Source organism: Hemiscyllium ocellatum, chromosome 13, assembly GCF_020745735.1.
Source record: "Hemiscyllium ocellatum isolate sHemOce1 chromosome 13, sHemOce1.pat.X.cur, whole genome shotgun sequence".
NCBI classification, from domain to species: Eukaryota; Metazoa; Chordata; class Chondrichthyes; order Orectolobiformes; family Hemiscylliidae; genus Hemiscyllium; species Hemiscyllium ocellatum.
The window spans coordinates 66,207,906-66,228,638 of record NC_083413.1 but is presented as its reverse complement, the minus strand read 5'-3'; the positions used below and the strand labels follow the sequence as shown (position 1 = coordinate 66,228,638).

Here is a 20,733-nt window from a genome sequence, read left to right as displayed (position 1 = left end):
GTCCGTGTGTCGCTGGGTCCGGGGTGGGAGACGGGAGACGGGAGACGGTCTGGGACAGAGGATCCCGGTGAGGATGAAACCGGCGGTGGATGAGATGTTCCCCGAGGGCGCGGGGCCGTACGTGGATCTGGATGAGGTTTGTGAGGGGAGGGGTTTTACAGGGAGGGAGAGAGGGATGAGGAGGAGAGAGGGATGAGGGAGAGAGGAATGAGGGGGAGAGGGAGGGATGCGGAAGGGAGGGTGGTGGGGGGGAAAGAGGGAGGGAGGAAGGGAGAGAGGGAGGGATGAGAAAGGGAGGGCTGCAGGGAGGGCAGGAGGGATGAGGGAGAGAGAGTGATGGAGAGGTGAGGATGGGAGGGTTGAGAGAGGGATGAGGGAGAGAGGGATGAGGGAGAGAGGGAGGGAGTGTTGTGGGAGGGAGAGAGGGAGTGATGAGGAAGGGAGGGATGAGGGGGAGAGGGAGGGACGGATGAGGGGGAGAGATGGGAGGGAGGGGTGAGGGTGGGAGGAATGAGGGGGAAAGAGAGGGAGGGTTGAGGGAGGGAGGGATGAGGAGGAGAGGGGGATGAGGGAGGGATGGGGGAGAGAGAGGGGGAGGGATGGGGGAGAGAGAGAGGGAGTGATGAGGGAGAGAGAGAGCAATGGGAGGGAGTGAGGAGGAGAGAGGGATGAGGATGAGGAGGAGAGAGGGATGGGGGGGAGAGGAATAAGGAAGAGAGAGGGAGGGATGCGGAAGGGAGGGTGGCAGAGGGAGGGATGAGGGAGAGAGGGCGGCAGGGAGGGCGGGAGGGATGAGGGAGAGAGAGTTGGGGTGAGGGTGGGACGGATGAGGGGGAAAGAGAGGGAGGGATGAGGGAGAGAGGGAGGGAGTGTTGTGGGAGGGAGAGAGGGAGGGTTGAGGAAGGAAGTGAGGGAGGGATGAGGGGGAGAGGGAGGGACGGATGAGGGGGAGATGGGAGGGAGTGTTGAGGGAGGGAGAGAAGGAAGGTTGAGGGAGGGATGAGGAGGGGAGAGGGAGAGAGGGATGAGGAGGAGAGACGGATGTGGAGGAGAGGGGGAGAGAGGGATGTGGCAGAGAGAGGGATGAGGAGGAGAGAGGGACGAGGAGGAGAGAGGGAGAGATGAGGAAGGGAGGGTGGCAGGGAGGGCAGGAGGGATGAGGGCTAGATATTTGAGGGAGAGAGAGAGAGAGAGAGGGAGGGATGAGGGTGAGGAAGGGAGGAATGAGGGGGAGAGGGAGGGAGGGATGAGGGAGAGAAGGAGCGATGAGGAGAGAGGGAGAGTGGGATGAGGGGGAGAGAGAGGGATGAGAGGGACAGAGGGATTAGGAGGTGGGTGGGATGAGGACGAGAGAGCGAGAGAGGGATGGGGAGCAGAGAGGGATGAAAGAGATGAGGAGAGACAGAGGGAGAGATGAGGAAGGGAGGGCTAGAGGGATGAGGGAGCGTGAGGGTGGGAGGAATGAGAGGGAGACAGGGAGGGAGTGTTGAGGGAGGGAGAGAAGGGGGATTGAGGGAGGGAGAGAAGGGGAGAGAGGGGGATGAGAGGGAGAGAGGGATAAGGAGGAGAGAGGGATGAGGAGGAGAGATGGATGAGAGGGAGAGAGGGATAAGTAAGAGAGCGAGGGATGAGGAAGAGAGAGGGAGGGTGGCAGAGGGAGGGATGAGGGAGAGAGGGAGGGATGAGTGAGGGAAAGAGGGCGGGAGGGAGGAGGGCTAGAGGGATGAGGGAGAGAGGGAGGAATGGATGAGGTGAGGGTGGGAGGAATGAGGGGGCGAGGGTGGGAGGAATGAGGGGGCGAGGGAGGGACGGGTGAGGGGGAGAGGGAGGGACGGATGAAGGGGGGAAGAGGGAGGGATGGATGAGGGAGTGAGGGATGGATGAGGGAGTGAGGGATGGATGAGGGGGGAGGGAGGGATGAGGAGAGGGAGGGATGAGGGTGGGACGGATGAGGGAGGGAGAGAGAGGAAGGGAGGGATGGAGGCAGAGAGAGAGAGGGATGAGGAAGGGAGGGAGAAAGAGGGGTGGGGAGGGAGAGGAGAGGGTGTGAGATGGTGAACAGTTGACCAAGTGGGACTCGGATGTTGGGCAAAGGAAAGCAGAGTCCAGGAAAGTGGTTGAGGGAATACAGAAACCAGAGTGAACCATCAGGGTGGGCAACAGGGACAGGCTGCCCCGGATACTGGGTTGGAAATCAAATACCAACTTCCAAGGCCCTGCAAAAACATCCCAGGATGGTAAACTTGGTTTCCTTTTCTTTGATTCATCTTTTTTTAAAAAACAAAAAGGGAAGTGTTCAGGCCTGAGGGTGAGGGAATCGATGGCTGACGGTCACCCTGTATTCCATGAGATCTAACCTTGCTAATCAGTATCCCGTGGGGAACCTTGTCGAACGCCTTACTGAAATCCATATAGATCACATCTACTGCTCTGCCCTCATCACTCTTCTTTATAACTTCTTCAAAAAACTCAATCAAGTTTGTGAGACATGATTTCCCACGCACAAAGCCATGTTGACTATCCCTAATCAGTGCTTGCCTTTCCAAATACATGTATATCCTGTCTCTCAGGATTCCCTCCAACAACTTGCCCACCACCAAGGTCAGGCTCACTGGTCTATTGTTCCCTGGCTTGTCTTTACCGCCCTTCTTAAACAGTGGCACCACGTTTGCCAACCTACAGTCTTCCGGCACCTTACCTGTGACTATCATTGATACAAATATCTCAGCAAGAGGCCCAGCAATCACTTCTCTAGCTTCCCACAGAGTTCTCAGGTATACCTGATCAGGTCCTGGGGATTTATCCACCTTTAACCGTTTCAAGACATCCAGCACTTTCTCCTCTGTAATCTGGACATTTTGCAAGATGTCACCATCTATTTCCCTACTGTCTATATCTTTCATATCTTTTTCCACAGTAAATACTGATGCAAAATATTCATTTAGTATCTCCCCCATTTTCTGTGGCTCCACACAAAGGCCGGCTTGCTGATCTTTGAAAGGCCCTACTCTCTCCCTAGTTACCCTTTTGTCCTTAATATATTTGTAAAAACCCTTTGGATTCTCCTTAATTCTATTTGCCAAAACTGTCTCATGTTCCCTTTTTGCCCTCCTGATTTCCCTCTTAAGTTTACTCCTATTTCTTTATACTCCTCTAAGGATTCATTCGATCTATCCTGTCTATACCTGATATATGCTTCCTTATTTTTCTTTACCAAATCCTCAATTTCTTTAGTCGTCCAGCAGTTCTTATACCTACCAGCCTTCCCTTTCACCCTGACAGGAATATACTGATGTTGATGTTGAGAGTCCGAGGAGTTCACAGTGGTTGAAGAATTGAGTCTGTGGAGGCATTTGAACACAAAGAGAATTGGAACTTGCTTCTTTGGGTTATGTAAGTCATCGGGACCAAGGAAGGTAGGGAATTGGGAACTACGAGTGAGTTAGGATGGAACTGTTAAATTCTAGATGAGCTCAGGCAGGTTGAACATTGGAGGCCAGTCAGCAGAATGTTGGAAAGAAGTAAGTAATGTTGGAAAGTAATAAGTAGACAGGCAGGAGGCTGGAGGAACACAGTAGGTCAGGCAGCATCAGCAGATGGAGGAGTCGCCATTTTGGGTGTAACTCTTCTTCGGGACTGATGGTTGGTGTAAGGGGAGCTGCAGTTAAAGGGGATGACAGAGGTAGGGTGGTGAAGGAGGGATAGGTGAAGACTGGTAGAAGGTACGACCTGGTTGGTCCATGGGAGAAATGAATCCGGTTGTGGAAGGGAAGATGAGGGAAGGAATCGGAGGTTGGGTTGGAAATGGAGGTTACTTGAAATTGGAGATTTCAATGTTGAGTCCTCCAGGCTGAAGACTGCCCAGGCGGAAGATGATGTGTTGTTCCTCCAGTTTGTAATTTGGTTCTTTGTGGTAATGGAGGAGGCCAAAGATGGTCATGTCAGAAAGGGAGTGGGATGGGGAATTAAAATTGGCGGAGACTGGGAGGTCAGGTCGGCCTTTGCGAGCTTGGCTGAGATGCTCAGTGAACCATTCCCTAAGTTAAAGCAGGTGAGCTGAAGGTGTGTGGAGAAATATAGCACAGAGGAGGAAGTAGCTGGCGTTGGTGATGGAGAACATATAAGATCAGAAGCTCATCTTGGAGTCAAATAAGAGCCAGGGTCACAAATGGATTGATTTAGACTCAGGTAATTGCCCACAAGAGAGATGGAGTCAGTGGCTACTGAATAGAATTTGTGGAGCGATTGAAGGCAATGAATTCTGTCTTCCCAATTTTGAGGTTTGTTGAAATACATTCTCATTGAAAACAGCAGAGCAGTATGACAAATTAGAAGCAATCAAGGAGTCAAGAGACTTATCTGTTCGGTTAAAACCAGAAGGTTCTAGAGAAAGTCAGCAGGTCCGGGAGCATCTGTGGAGAAAGAAACAAAGTTAAAGTCTCAAGTTCAATCTGACACTTTCTCCAGCGCTTTCTGTTTTTATTTTAGAGTTCCAGCATCTGCAATGTTTTTATTGAAGTATTGAGGTTGAGTTAAACGAGAAGGAAAAAATTGCGTTTCAGATACAGAGCAGTGAACAAAAGCAGTATTTTGAAAACTTTAATCTGCAGTTTTATTTTCAGTTCTGAGTCATACTCCTCAAGCAGAGTGTATATGTTAAATTAGCTCATACTCTCTGACATTTGGACGGTTGAGTTGTAATAATTGAGCAGATTATGTTACCACTGAGCTTGGAGAAGTGCACTGTTACTCTAGTCCCACTGCTCCATGGATCGTAGCATAAAATAAAATGTTCTTTTCCAATTTACAAACACGAGCAATTAATTAAAACCTTTCTGTATTGCATTTTTAGAAAATTCTATTGCATTTTTAAACAAATTCTAACAACTAGGGCTTTTAATAAACGCAATTCATAGTTTATCAAAATATTTCACAGGAGTATTACGCAGCAACATTTGACGCTGAGCCACATAAAGATATGGATATTGGAATCGAATACTAAAAGTTTCATCAAGAAGGTAAGTTTTGAGGAGTATCTCAGAGGAAGATAGGAATGCAAGGAAAGAGGTTTAGGTGGAGAATTTCAGTGGTTAAGGCCTTGGCAACTGGGTTACCAAAACAAATGATATGGGGAGGAATTATAAACCAAAACCAACTGGACTGTATGTGCAGAATTGTCTGAGCCCCAATACACTTTCAAATGTGTGTATGATTCATGAGCATTTAAAAACATTTTGTTTTTGAACATCAATGGATACCCAATTGCCTCGTTAATACAATGCAATAATTGTTTACACACATCGTAGGTTATATAGAAGTATAAATGCTTATCTCTGTAAATATCCTTAAAGTACACATAAACTTCAGGAACGAGAGGGTAAAAAGATTTTTCTGCAGCTCTCGATTTTCTGAAAATAACACTGAACAATGAGTTATTCTTGAACTCAAAAGGATAAAACATAATATGTTCTGGATTCTATTGCTGTTCTGTCACATGAGGTCAAGTTAGTCTTGCATTAATCTTGTATAGTTGTCCTGAAGTCTTCTAGACATAGCTTGCTCAGGAAGCACGATCCTGAGATGTTTTTTCAGTCACATTTTCAAAAGAACAAAGAAGTTTCACCCTGAACTGATGCAGTGTTTTCTTTATAGAAATGAGAAACCAGCTAGGCAGTTTCTCCAACATAACAGGGTTTTCTCCAACTCGGCTTACAATTGAACCACGTGAAATAAGCATATCTGGAAGACTGTCACCGTTCAAACCAGCCTGACCAGGGTCTACAGTAAAGCAAGCAGTTATTATCAGCCATGTGATTTCTAGGAAACCTTGTTTGCAAAAGAAAACACCTCCAGTTTGTACAGTGAACTTTCAATGATTTCTGAAAGACGTCTCTTTAGATATGTCCCCCTCAATTCTTCAAAACTTAAGTCATCCGAGCAATATTAAATATAAAGCAAAATTGTCACAATTGGAATATAATAGGATTCCATCGAGTACCTACAGAAAAAAAATGCTCAAATGGGATTAAAAACAAGGCAGAAAAATCTTAAAATTAGAAACAGACCATTAGCAAAGAAGAAAAAATAATTATGGAAATCCTGAACTCTCCCTCAGAGGACAGTGGATGTTGAGTTACTTGAAATTTTCAAATTTGAGATTGTAAGGTGAGTGTCAAAGAAAATGCAGCAGGTACAGATAAACAGCATTGATTTTCAGCTCTAATTCAATGATGGAACTGGCTCGAGGGCCATCATGGCTGAGTTTTATTCTTGTGTTCCTGTTGCAGCGGACCTTTCATTATTTGTGCTCCTTTCTTCTGCCAAAAGTACTGCAAATGAGTCCCATACACAACTCTGCATGGTTATCCTCTGCTGTTAGTGAACTTCTTTTGTCCTCTTTAAGAACATCACAAATGTTCATCTGTTAATGGTTATTATACTCTTATCTCAGTTCTCATTCCCAGAATATTTCTGTGCCATATGTGGGATTAAACATTTCAGGAGCTTTTGGCTATCCACTGATGTTTGAAAACAACAAGTTTTAAAAATGCTTATGAATCGTACACACATTTGAAAGTGTATTGGGGCTTGGACAGTTGTGCACATACAGTCCAGTTAGTTTTGGATTATAATTCCTCCCCATATCATTTGTTTTGGTAGCTAAGTTGCCAAGGCCATAAAATCTGAAATTCTCCACCTAAACCTCTTTCCTTGTATTCCTATCTTCCTCTGAGATACTCCTCAAAGCTTACCTTTTTGATGAAACTTTTGGTATTTAGTTCCAAGATCCATCCCTTTATTTGTCTTAGTGTCAAATGTTGCTATGTAATATTCCTGTGAAATACTTTTTTAAATTAGGAGCATTACACCTATACATGGTTTTCATAAGCTTCCTGGATTGTTAAAGTTACTCTGTATTTTGTTTCATTACTCCAACTGAGAGAAAAGGTGTGTTATTTGTTTCCTGCTATAAGAAAATGGGTGACTGCAGTTTAAACTCCAACCTGTTGCACCTCTTATTAGTGTTTGTTTCTGTTGGAGAAATTTGCCCAATAGGTTAGAGATCACAAATCACAGCGCGAAGTGAAATTGACAAACAGTTTATTGCAAGTGATGTCACTGGAGAAGAAAACAGACTAGCTGACACAGAACTGACAGTCTGCACAGAGAATTTGGTTTCTCCTCCCAGGGCTGAGGATGAGACCAGTTTTATATTAATGCTGCACAATGACACTGATTAAGAAATGGGAAAATATAATGTTTCTGAAAATAGAGTAATTTAGTTGCAAGGGTGCTAATTGGAAAACAGTTTATCGGATGAGTGTCCAGTTCCTTCACACAATGCAACATCCTGATAATATCATGGTTCCATTCATCTTCCCAGGTAGGTGTTAAAGTCTTTTCTGGAGTGACGAGGTGCTTCCATTATCCTGCGGTACCTATCTGTCTGTCCCACTCTTATGTGGCTTTGCTGTTGCTGGGTTGTGAAACTGCCCTGAGGGCTTTGAGTCTCTGTCATGTCCGTGGGAGTTTGAAAGCGTATTCTATTGTCTGCGTATCATCTGACCCAGTTCGTGAGCTGCTCGGGAATTCTGGGTGTCCTCGTACAATTTGGCCAATTTGCTTTTGTGGGCCAATCGTGGGTTAGCAAATCTTTTCTGAAAATGTGTTGCTGGAAAAGCGCAGCAGGTCAGGCAGCATCCAAGGAGCAGGAGAGTTGACGTTTTGGGCATGAGCCCTTCTTCAGGAATTTGTCGACTCTCCTGCTCCTTGGATGCTACCTGACCTGCGCTTTTCCAGCAACACATTTCCAGCTCTGATCTCCAGTCCTAGCAAATCTTTTCCCACAGTTTCATTAATAAAGTCTTGAATATACTGTTTTAGAAACTGGAGTCTAGCTCCTACTCTTGTGTATTGCTTCTGATTTTTAAATATTACTTTATTCACCTTCTGTTGATACCCTCCTTTACAGTAAGGCAGTGAGTTGATCTTGATTATGAATCTGTCAGCAGTACTCCAGGATATTTTCAAATGGGCATTTCTCATGTGAAAATATAGACGGTAGCATTCATAGCTTGGTCATAGGCACAACATGGCTACATCTGTTGTGTCCTCTACCAGTGCCTACAAGTGTACTTTCCAGCTGGAATCAGGAGGAGAAGCCATGGCTGGTGGATTCTTTCATCCCCTTCCTATATCATTTGTAACTCTCCTGCTGTTGCCATGCACTTATCAATTTAGCCATCACCCAGAACTGAATCATTGAATCATGCAGTATACATGAGACCTCTTGGCCCATCGAGTCTGAACTGCCAATCTGGAATTGTCTGATTCTGTGGCACCCTATATGTTTACTGTTCATTTGTCAGTCATTGGGAGAAGCTTCGAGTCTGCTATTTTTCAGTGTAGATGAAAAACTTAACAGTCTTTGAACCCCATAAAATATATTGAAATAACTCCAGTCATTTTCTTTATTTTTCAGGCAGGAGGAAGTTCAGGCCTTCTGATGGATCTTGCAGCTAATGAAAAAGCAGTCCATGCGGATTTCTTTAATGGTGAGATAATCTTCAGTAACCTCTTGGACTATTTTACAACCATTTTTACCACCAATTTATAGTGGCTGTCTTAAGTAGTTTCTGCTTTAATTTAGCAACACCTTTACATATAGGAGATTTTGAAGTTTGAAACTTTCCAATGAAAGGCAATTATTTCAGATTAATTTCTGTCTATAATATACTTGGTTAACATGTTTTAGCATTATCACATTCAAAGGTGTATGAATATCATACTGGCAATATAGGTCAGACAGCATGTGTTGCAAGGAAAGTTAATATTTCAGATTATCATAACTCATCATTAGTATTGCTTTTGCACACTCTTAAAATAACTGAATTCTAGGCAAAGTGATTCAGTCGACACTTAAGTTATCTTTTAAAAAAAAATTAGAAATGACCTGATGTAAAGAGATTTTATTTAAAAGTGCCAAACAAAAATAAGACTTGTGTTTACAAATAGAACACTATTATTTAAGAAGTATTTTCTCTTTTGTTTTCCCGTCTAGTCAATTCTAAATTGGTTTTTGTTACTTTGCCCAAAATTACATTTTTCTTTATAAAGAATACCTATACAGCCTAGGTTGGTACAGTTATGTTTTGGGATGTTCAGCTGCTATTGGTTTTCCCTACAGCTAGATGGCATGAGCTTTTTGTTGTAGTAAAGTATACAGCAGCAGGTGCCAGGATTGATTTGGGCTCTATTTAAAGTAGTAATGTTTTTCAAGGATCCAATTGATAAATTTCAGATAAAGTGAGTTTGTTTGCTAAATATCAGACATCCAGTTTTTAAATCCTGTATCTGTGGATGGATATGTGACAAGGTATCAAATAAAACTTCAGCTGCTTAGCTCAGGCTTTATCCCACTTATGAGAAAAGTCTCTGCAGCATTTCTTTCACTTGTAACACCAGCCATCCTATGGCTTTTTTTGAACAAAACTTTTTTAACTTGAGACAATCTTTCACATCTTGGTACTTCAGTTTACATTGCATTCACATGCTACTTTGATGTTTTAATGATGTGCTTTGAGAATTAAAAATGGAATATTGTTTTGGTATTGCTGAAGATTGGTGGGGAATGCAATTAATTTTCTGCCCTCCCCCAAACCCACACCACCACAAAACTCACTTAAAAGTCGAACCTTTAACAGTCACCAGAGAGCAGTATGAGAACAGTAGGTCAGGATTTCACCGTTTTAAAGCCAGACTTTCCATGTCAAGTATGTAAGTGTATTCTTAATTCAATTAAATAAATAAACTAAAAAGGATGTATTTAGTTCCATTTAGCTCAAGATATTAGGATTTGTTCAGGAAGAGTCTACATATTATAACTGCAATATTGCACTGCATGTGTAGTCTCTGATTTTAACAATGCAATTTCAGGATTAAAAGTTGAAATTATCTTTAGAGTTGCAGGTAGCAACATTTGATTTAACATGAAGATTCCATTCAGAATCCCTGTCTATCACATGATCAGTAATTAATTTCTAATGATTGCAGCGAATCTTTGATATTGCTAGGATTTCACTAATGACAAGTAGCTATTACTTTTTATTACTATCCTGAAGGTTGTATAAAACAAATAAACTCTTTTCTTAAAACAGTCTGTCTGCTCCTAGGCCATGCAAGTTCAAGGGGGTTTCATCACCCAGTTACTTCTAATAATTTGGATTGCAGTGCCTGAAAGAGGGGGAGGAGATTCACTAGTAATCCTTTTTTTAAAAAGGTACTATTTTGGGAAAACAGAAATTTGAAGGGCTAAATAGAAAACTGTGTTGAAGTAGGATTATTCATATAGCTCTTCCAGAAAACGCAGCATTGATGTGATAGGCTGAATGACCCACATACTGTATAATTTGGCCCTTCATGCTGCTTTGGTAATTGTCACCTTTTCACTTTATACTGACACCTTGTACACTGTTTATATGTCCTGGTGACAACTGTTACATTCTCCATAAAACTGACTTGAGTACAATATACTTTTATCTGAAGAATTATTTTTCTTTAATTTCTTGTGACTGTTTATACTGTCTTGACTTCTGTATTCTTTGGTGGAAACTCTCTCTCTAAATACTTTAGCTAAGCGTTATTTCAAACAATCTGACTTATCAATTTCCCCCTCTGCAGAAATATTTATTTACTTGATTTTACTATTTAATATACTTATTATGGTTCCAAGTTTCCATTAGCAGCAAGCCAACATCTAAATGCTCATTTATCAAGAATATATATGATCAAAAATAAGAGATTTTCTATTTAAGACATTAAGGGTTATTTAGCCTTTTGAATTCACTTTTACAGATAGCAGTGGAGACTGGATGATTTCCTAATATAACTTTGAATATACTCAAACTTTTGATTTACAAGCAAGTTATAGGATACAGGCAGAAACGTGAAGTTGGGACCATAACAGATCAGCTATCGTCTTACAGAAATGTATGGCAACCTATATCAATCAAATTATATAGGGTGTAGCATATTAACTGGCTAATCGGAAAAAGGCATAGACAGATTTGTTTTCAAGTTGACAGAATGTAATGAGTGGTGTGCCACAGCACAGGCACTCTAGTTTGATGTAATATATAGAACTGACTTGGATGAAGGGACTGAAGGTATGGCTGTAAGTTGTTAAAAGGACAAATAGGCTAAAAAGGGATATAGATAGGTTAAATAAGTAAAGATCTGGTGAGTTGAATATAATGTGGGAAAATGTGAAATTGTCCATTTTAGCAGGAAGAAGGGTGAGAGCTTGCAGAGGTATGAAACTGGGTTCGCTAGTGCATGAATCATGAAAGGTTAGTGCGCAGGTTATGAGCAGACCCCAAACAGGCATTGATATACCAAATCATCAAGCTCCTGGATGAAGGTGGATGATCTGGCTCCACTTCCTTATTCAGTCCCCTTGGTCGTAAGGTTATTTTTTCAAGCAAGAAATTATTTTTTCCTGCTTCTATTCTGGCTGGCAGGTCCCAGGATGAGAGAATCCCTGTGTCCTGTTTCCTTTTGATTGGCTAGCTGACTTCTAGAACTCAGTGAAAGTCCTTTACCTGCAGCATGGAGGTGACTAATGGTGGTTACACAGTGTACCAGCACTTGCACCTACGCTAATATATGCGTACCTTCGCTCAATAGCATATCTTTTCCTGCTAATACACAATGCAAGCTCAAATTGGCTTTTAACCCCTGTTCTCATGTATTCTCGACAGGGGAAGATGCAAAACATGTCTCTCACCCTGACTACTTTCTTCCCCATCATGTTTGCAGTCTGAGATGACTCTGGGAGATTATCATTCACTTCATTGTGTGTTTCTCCCTCTTAAGTCCATCTCTTTGAAGCCTACTTCACACCACATCTCCCCCACCCCCGCCCCACCTAAAATATACAGAAAGCCACTGAATTTACATGCACAGTAAACTTTTAGCTGTATCTTTTTCTGTAATAAAAGTCATAACTAAAAGTTCATAAGGTTGATCGACTGTGATCATTTCAAGGTAGAGCAAATAGGTAGGTAAGAATGTTATTGTATGTTGTGAGGGGAATTGAATACTACAGTAGCAGCTTATTTTTCCATTATACAAGGCATGGTGAGACCATCTGGAATGCAGCATGGAGAATTGGGTTCATTCAGGGAAGGATCAAAATGCATCAAAAGCAATTCAGTGAAGGTTTATGAGGCTAGCAATAGAATTAGTGAGGTGTCATGTAAAGTAAGATTAAACTGGCCAGGTCTATCATTTGGAGTTTGGAAGAATAAAAGTGACTTAATGAAACATAGAAGATTCTGTGGGAGCTTGATGTCGCAAAGTTGTTTGCCTTGTGGGAGGATGTAGGACTAGAGGTTTCACATTTATGTCAAATATTGTCACTTCTTGCTAATTAATTTGCATACGATAATCCATTAAATTGTATCCAAACCCTGTAGGATTAACTAGGTACAGGGGAAGGGGGGTGTCACCAACCAATTGCTAACAGGCACTGGGATGCTACTGCTGTCACTCCTTTCATAAGCTGTGTTCCTCCTGCTTGGGGTGGGACACTGAGGAGTGGGTCCATGGAATGCACGTTACCCTCTGGATCTCAGTCCTAGTATTCACAGATTATTTCTCATCCCTGCTCTCTCGGACTGTCTGGATTGGAAATAAATTCCATAACTTTCTGTCTCTGAGGAAGGAATTCTGCTATTGGCAGGTTCCCACAGCAGACTCTCTCCAAAGAAGCTGAATAAAATGCCCAAACTTCAGTGAAGTCTGAATACAGGAGGAATAGCACAGTGAGAAGGTATCTGTTCTTGTTGTCAAAAAGAGTATTTGAATATAATTAATTGATATACCGAGAATAAAATGCTAGTTTGAAGAATGATTCTGAAACAAACAGATTGTTGTTTCTTAAAAAAAAGCTCTTGGTTAATTATTGTCCCCCAGGGAAGAAATCTGGAGGAAATTACTCAGTCTAATCTACATGAATCTCCAGACAGACCAATGCCCACGAGTCTTAAATACCGTCTGAAATTTTTAAAAATTCATTCACAGGATGTGGGTATCGCTGGCTAGGCCAGCATTTATTGGCCATCCCTAATTGCCCAGAGGGCAGTTAAGGCTAACCACATTGCTGTAGATCTAGAGTCACATGTTAGCCAGACCAGGTAAGGGTGGCAGTTTCCTTCCCTAAAGGACATTAGTAAACCAGATGGGTGTTTCCAACAGTCAACATCACGGTCATCATTAGATTCTTATTTCCAAATTTTTATCGAATTCAAATTCCACTATGGTGGGATTTCAACATGAATCCCCACCGCATAATCTGGGTCTCTGGACTAATAGGCCATCACAAGGTAGCTGGATGGGTAAATGAATTGGAAGGGTTTGGAGGGCTTTGGGCCAAATGCTGGCAAATGGGACTAGATTTCTTTAGGATACTTCGTTGGCACGGACGAGTTGGAGTGAAGGGTCTGTTTCCATGCTGTATATCGCTATGACTCTTAAGTATGGGTGTATTGACACCCCATGGACTGCAGCATCACCACCACTTTCTCAAGGACAATTGGAAATGGGCAACGAATGCTCATCTAGCCAGCATGCTGATATCTCAAGAATGCAACTCCACTTGTCAAAGACTATAGAATGATTTAGGAATCTGAATTTAGATGTAATTCTTTTGAAATGTGATTAAAATGTGCACTGTTGAGTAAAAATTATCAAATAAATGTTCTGATTGGTTTTACAGTTTTCAAATAATCAAGGGATCAGTCAGAAACAGGTTGGAAGCCATTACTGTAGGTAGTTGTCACTTGATGGCAAGAGAGCGAGTAATAATAATAATACACTTGAACCATTTTGTCATTCTTACTGGTGTGATCACAGCTGAGGGCAAAACAGATCCCAGAGTGAAACTTGATGGACCGTAAGTTTAGTTTTTGTGGTCTGGTTACCGTGATAGACAATCTCTGAATGTATTTACAAAAGAATGCTAGTGTTTACAAAATTTATAACACAGAAGGAATAAAACAAATATATGACAAATTGGCAAGTTCTTAACCTAAGCAGTAATACAAAGATGCAGCCCTTTCCCCAACAATTTCCTTGACAGATGCTCACTACCATGAAGTATCACTTCATTTAATTTTTAAATTTCTCACTAGGCTAACAGGTTTGGCAGCGATTCCTTTCAGACTATCTGCGCACACAACAGAAGTGATTCTCTCCCTTCCTGTCTCTCCTAGAGAAACATGTGCAGAGTATCTCCCTGATTCTTTCCATTGAATTTTGAGAGAAACACAGGGTCTTTTCCAGATCTTTTCTTTGGACTGCCAGAAACTGAAGTTGTCCTTCCAGTTTGAAAACTTCATAAACTAAACTCCCATTCTCATGGACATGTTAAAAATATCTGAGAACATCCACCAGCAAGTCAGAGCATCCTCTGAGCACTCTGCCTAGAGTTTCCCTTGTGTCAGCCGTGGTAAGACACACACCTGGTCATTGGAAGTGGAGGGGAAATGGTCTTCCTCATTGACATGTCATTTCATCCTCAAACCGTGCATAGAAGTTGTTCAACTCCTCTGGGAGGGAAGCGTCACCTGCACAAGCAAGCAATGTTGTTCTGTGATTGGTGATGGTCTGACTACCCTTCCACATGCTCTGCGTATCACCGCTGTCCTGAAAAAGGCTGCATATGCATGGTTTGCCTGTTTGATAGTCTGGGACAGATTGGCCCTCGCTGTTGTTCGGGCCGCCTTGTTATCCGCTCTGAAGGCGGAATCACTGGTCCTCAGCAGCGCACACACCTTTATGGTCATCCATGGCTTCTGGTTGGGGCAAGAAAGTGATGGTATTGGACACAGTGACATTGTCAATGCACTTGCTAAAGAAGCAAATCACTGACGCTGTGTACTCCTTAAGGTGATGGAATCGCCATTGGTTGCTGCCTCCCTGAACATGAGCCAGTCAGTGGGCTCAAAACACTCTTGAAGAACAGAAATGGCACCTGCTGGTCAGGTTTTCACCTGCTTCAGAACTGGTTTGCCGCATCTGACAAACGATCTGAGGAGCCAACGTGGGGGCAGGGCCCTGCCCTGTCTGCATTGGGGATGTTTTAATAAACAAGAATCAGCGTAATCCCCCTCTCTTCACAAAGCCCACATGCTGATGGAATTTATGGAGCACATAAATTCGCATGGTTAAAATCTCCAGCAACGATAAACAGTCCATCAGGATGTGCGTTCTGCAGTCCACTGCTGTTCACCCTGCTCACACGTGACTGTACAAACATGCACAGCTCAAATTCACAAGTTGCAAGACTTCAGATTTTATGTTTGTTTTATCAAAAAATTAAGACATAGGAACAGGAAAAGTCTGTTCAACCTGTGGAGTTTACTATTATTCATTTAGATCATTGCTGATTATCACTGCCACTTTCCTATACTCCCTATCTCTTGATGTCATTAGTTTTCAGAAATCATTCACTTTCTTTTTGAACATGTTCAGTGATTGAGTTTCTACTATCCTCTGGAGTAGTGGATTCAAATGCTTCCTCACCCTTCAAATGAAGAAATTCCTCTTCGTCCCATTCTTAAATGGCCGATCCTTTATCCCGAGATTATATTTCCCGATTTTAGAATCTCGAACCATTCTATGTACACCCAACCAATCATGCCCTCTAGAAATATTATAGGTTTTAATGAAGTCATCTATCATTTTTCTTAATTCTAGAGAATACAGGCCCAATTCCTCAAAAAGCAGTCCATTCATCTCTGGGATTAATCTGTCCATTGAGCTACCTCTAAGTGTGTCCTTCATTAGATAAAAGGCTCAAAACTGTGCGTGATTTTCCAGGTAAGTTCTCACCAAGACACTATACAACTATAGGCATCTTTACTCCTGTACCCAAATCCCCTTGCTAATATATCAGTTGTCCTTTTTTTTAGAATACTGTGGTTATCCTATTTTTTGTTGATCCGTTAGCTCCAAATACTCAGAGTTTGCATGTTATATTTACAGAGGAAATGGCTTGGCCATATTAAAAATGATGAATTGCTGTAAAATCATTAATTTTTTAATAGGCACTGAAACACTTTGTGGGCAGTGAGATTCCTGGGGATATGAATTTCTTTTAAGCTGAAAATTACAACCTTTGTACTGTGTCTGGTGCATTTTTCTGTGGCTAGCAGTTTTCAAGTGTTGAACAATTCCTTGTAGATTGAGATACTTCAGTGTGACAATGAAGCACTTTTTTCTTAAGAGCTGTTCCAAAATTTGTCTCTACTTAGAACTTGTTCTTTCTATTCCGATGACTGAGGTTGGCTGATTCTAATGTAATATTATACATTTAATTTACATCTATATGCAATCTGACAGTGTTTTCAAAATGCTATGTTGGTAATACTGCAACTATGGAGGGTTAGTTAACAAGTATAAACTGGATTTAATTTCATCTTTCTACTGCTTTTAAAGATGCTTTTCTTCCCAGAACTAGGAATGTAATGATTATCCTGCTTCTGCATGCCAAAGCAAGAATTTTTTAAAAAAGGAAAGTATTTCTGTGAATTTTTTTACAAATCTTGTGAAAATGTTCCAAAAGATCACTTGCTTTTTGTTCAGAGTTCTAATTTAATTTGTTAAGGATTGCGACAGTGAGTTTATTGCAAATCTCGTTTAGATAATTGAGGTATTTGTGACCTTATTTAAAAAGTGAATGAAACATAATATGAATATTAGCTTGAAGTTTATTAGATTCTGTGGGTAACTGACCTGACCTATACAGGGATCCCAAGTTTCAGTCCTTCCATGTGTGTAGCATTTTTAAACACTGACTTATTTCAACTAATTCAATCAGATTAGATAGGTTCCAATAACAGGAATTTGTGGTTAGGAAGCATTGTTATGAAGAGCCTTCCTCTTGTTCAGAAACAGTAGGATTTCTAGGCTTTGCCAGGGTCCCTCACTTTACTTGAATAAAAGCAAAATACTGCTGATGCTGGAAATCAGAAACAAAGGCCAAATGCTGGAGAAACGCAACAGGTCGGGCAGCGTCTGTGGAGAGAAGCAGTTACAATTTTGAGTTCACAATGATTCCTCTTCAGAAATGTTCTGAAGAACAACCATATGGAACTCAAAATGTTAACATTATTTTTGACTCTACAAATGCTGGCAGACCTGTTGAGATTCTCCATCTTTCTTGTAGCATCTGTGTGGAGAAAGCACAGATAATGTTTCAAGTCCGGTGGCTCTTCGTCACTAGCAGTCTTTGTTTTTGTTTCAGTTTCAGATCTCCAGCACCCACAGTTTCTTGATTTACTTTACTTCAGCATTGTGTTTGTTCCTTCACTGGTCATGATGAGCAATGTCCAATTGTGAAAGTATCTAATTCTGGGAGCAGTTCCTTCCTACTATTCCGTAATCAGTGGCTGACAATCTTGGCTAGAAGCTCCCTATTAATTTTCGCTTTCACAGTCTTAACTGGGACATAGCTTCCACGTAGTCCTGCACATTGGTACTAAATTGACAAGCTTACTTACAGACGTAAATGGCTAATTGGGAATTGCGTGTTGGTGCAATTGATGTAATGAAGCATGGTCTTTCTTCTCAATCAGGCTATAATGTTTCTTAACTGGCAGTATACAGTGTGGATCATGGATAGCACAAGTAGAAAAAGACCCAAGATCTTCTCCCACAATAAGCGTTAGATATCAGTTCTGGTGTTGAATTTGGCTACAGCCTGATTTTATATGTTCTTTTAGAAAGGAGCAAGCGATCTAGTTCAATTACACTGCAACCCCATTGAATCCTTGGAACCAAGACATTGCCAGTTTCAGAATTTCCTGGATTATAGAATGACATTAAATACCTGTTTATAAGTGTGTGAATGGAAAGTGCTATTTAACTAAATATTTATCTGAAACAGAGGATCAAACATAATAAGTTCAACAAATTTATATTACTTTAAATGTATCTTCTAGCTTTCCACCTCAACAGGTGCAATCTATACTAAAATGAAACCAGGTCGTCTTCAGACATTTCTCGACAACTGCTTTTTCTGAGCAATAGATTTCCAGACTGGAGAGTATCCACTGTGATGATGAGTTTGGTATGAATTAAGGAATCGTCAGTTCATTTGATGCAGACTGCTGATGGTTCGGTCCGCGACAAGGGAGTTTTACTTTGCAATGAGTTGTGCTACACTTGGCCTGGGAGTGCTTTCAGTTACCTGAATTGAGAAGCATTCAATCTGTCACAACAAATGGTGGGAGGGAGAAAAATGTCAATCAAGATATGTCTTGGAATCCGAATTTTGGCTGCGATCTGTGCAAAGGTTTTCTTGGAGCTTATGTTCTGTTTTTACTTTTTGCTCATAAAGGGGAAGTAAGATAAATCAGACATGCATGGGGAATCTTTCTAACAACTTCAAATGTGGTTTTCTCTCATTGGACTGAAAGAAAATGATTGAATTAATCAAACCATAAAAATAATCCAGTTTTTCAAATTTTGATTGCAACTGCAAATTATGTTCAGTAAATCATGCGTGGAGGATGGAGAGGGTAAGAGAAGAAAGAAAAAAAGAGCAGAGAAAGCATGCAGTGTATCTTGGTTTGAAGGTATTAATGGTGCTAACTGTTTTAACTTCTAGTGTTTAGATTTTTGTGTTTAAATTTTCTGTTTAGATTTTGAAGACCTCTTTGATGATGATGATATTCAGTGATTTGTTCTCCACACATCATCCGAGCCACTGTGCATCTTCAAACTTGGAGAAGGGAAGAGAGTGGTCAACATCTGGGAAAGTCTGCTCCTAATGTTCTGTGCACAAATGCTCAAGTCAGGACATTTTCAGTAGTGAGAGAAGCTGCATTTTACAAACGTGCATAGACTTGTGTACAGTCACCATGTTAGTTATTTTTGTCTTTGTAAAATTATAAGTTTGTCTTATTAAAGGAAAATGTAAAATCTCATGTTTGCTTAGAAAAAAGTAGATATTACAGATGTGTTGCAGCTTATTTTTCCTCCAAACCTGACACTTTTTCATGAACACAATATTTTTAAAGTTCTGAATTACAGTTTAAATATAATTGAAGGGCCGAGTTTCCCAAAACACCTGTTTGGGTACAAAGGTTGCTTTTAATTTTTGGGTGAAGTCTTACTCTTCTGGTTACAGAAATTACTTCATTATCATTAAGTTCTATACATGTAAGTATGCAGGTTGAATAGGATGTACTTTGTTCAAAAAAAACACCATGCTGGGAATATTACAGAAATGTGTAGTCTGTTAAATTCATTTTGAGGCTTCCAATTTTCTCAGTTTGATTTGGATGCTAAGTGCACATTATTTGAATATCTAATTATCACAAAAATAAGGACAGATGAAAGAAGCAATTGTGCCCATCTAACTCACCTTTTCATGAGAGCCTTTGCTTATTTCCCTCAATATCCAGTTGCCTCTAAATTATTTTAGTTGACCTGCAGCATCTGCACCTGGAATACCATTCCAAGTTTTTGATCCCTGTGTGAAGTAGTACGTCATGAGATCACTTTTCTAATCACTTTTTAAAAATATGTTCTGGGGATGTGGGTGCTACTGGGAAGGTCAGCAATTTGTTGCTGATCCCTAATTGCTCGAGCACCATCTGGAATTGCTGCAGTTAAGGGTGTAAGTACATCCACTGTGCTGTCACATGAATGAGTTCTGCAATTCTAACTTCAGAATGGTGTTAGTATTCCAAGTCAGGACGATGCGTGGTGTTCCCATATGCTGGCTCCTCTTGCCCTTCTAGCAGCAGTTTTGGATTTGGATGATACTGTCAAAGGAACATTGGTGAGTTGCTGTAGTGCACCTAGTAAGTGGTACGCACTGCTACTGTATGTCAGCGATGAAGAGTGTAAGTATTTCAAGTAATAAACAAAATACCGTTCAACAAGCTGTTTTCTTTTGGATAATGTTGAGCTACTACAGTGTAATTGGAGTTGAACTCATCCTGTAAATGAAAAAGGAGTTACATCACAATCCTGAATCATGGCTTGAGGATGGGGTGATGTTTCAGTGAGCCAGGAGCTTAATTGCTTGCTGAACTCGGATCCTTGGACTTGATCTTGTACCCAAGGTATCTGGTCAAAGCTAACCCCAAATTTTTGTAAATAAGGAACTCAGAAATGGTCTGTAGTTGAATGCATCTACATGCCCTTCCCCTGTATACATGGGTTTTATGTTGGAAAAGTGTTTCTGTTGAACTTTTCCTATGGCGCTGTTTTTCCTATGTGTCCAAAGTTCCTTCAAACTTAATCCTTTTTCTTTGATAATAGAAAAAAGTTCCATAATATGTCTGTGTATCTCTTCCAGGCTCTGTCATCTTCTGTTCCACGTTCTTCATTCCGTGAACTTTGCCATTTAAATTCTGCTGCCTATCTTTGAACTTGCATCAAATACCATTCGCCCATCACTCTTGTACTCATTGGCCTATATTGACTCTCAGTTAAACCTTGATTTTTAACATCACGTTTGCTTTCAAGTCCTCCCTAATCATTGCCCTTCTCGATTTCTGTGATCTCCTGCAGCCTTCCAATATCCTTGCTGAATTTTTGGATTATTAAACATCTGATTTTAATGGTCCCACCATTGATTATCATGACTCTGGCAATGTTGGCCTAAGTTCCAGAATTTCCTAGCTAAACCTCTTTCTTTTAAGATTCTCCTTAAAA

The 20,733-nt window shown here is 41.2% G+C and overlaps 1 protein-coding gene across 1 annotated transcript; it reads left to right on the top strand.

Moving 5' to 3' along the window:
* cops9 (COP9 signalosome subunit 9) lies at nt 1-18,992 on the top strand. Its single transcript, XM_060834265.1, has 3 exons — nt 1-136; nt 8,483-8,555; nt 18,708-18,992. The coding sequence occupies exons 1-3, from the start codon at nt 74-76 to the stop codon at nt 18,743-18,745; spliced, it is 174 nt and encodes a 57-aa protein (XP_060690248.1). The 5' UTR covers nt 1-73; the 3' UTR covers nt 18,746-18,992.
* The last annotated feature ends 1,741 nt before the right edge of the window (nt 18,993-20,733 follow it).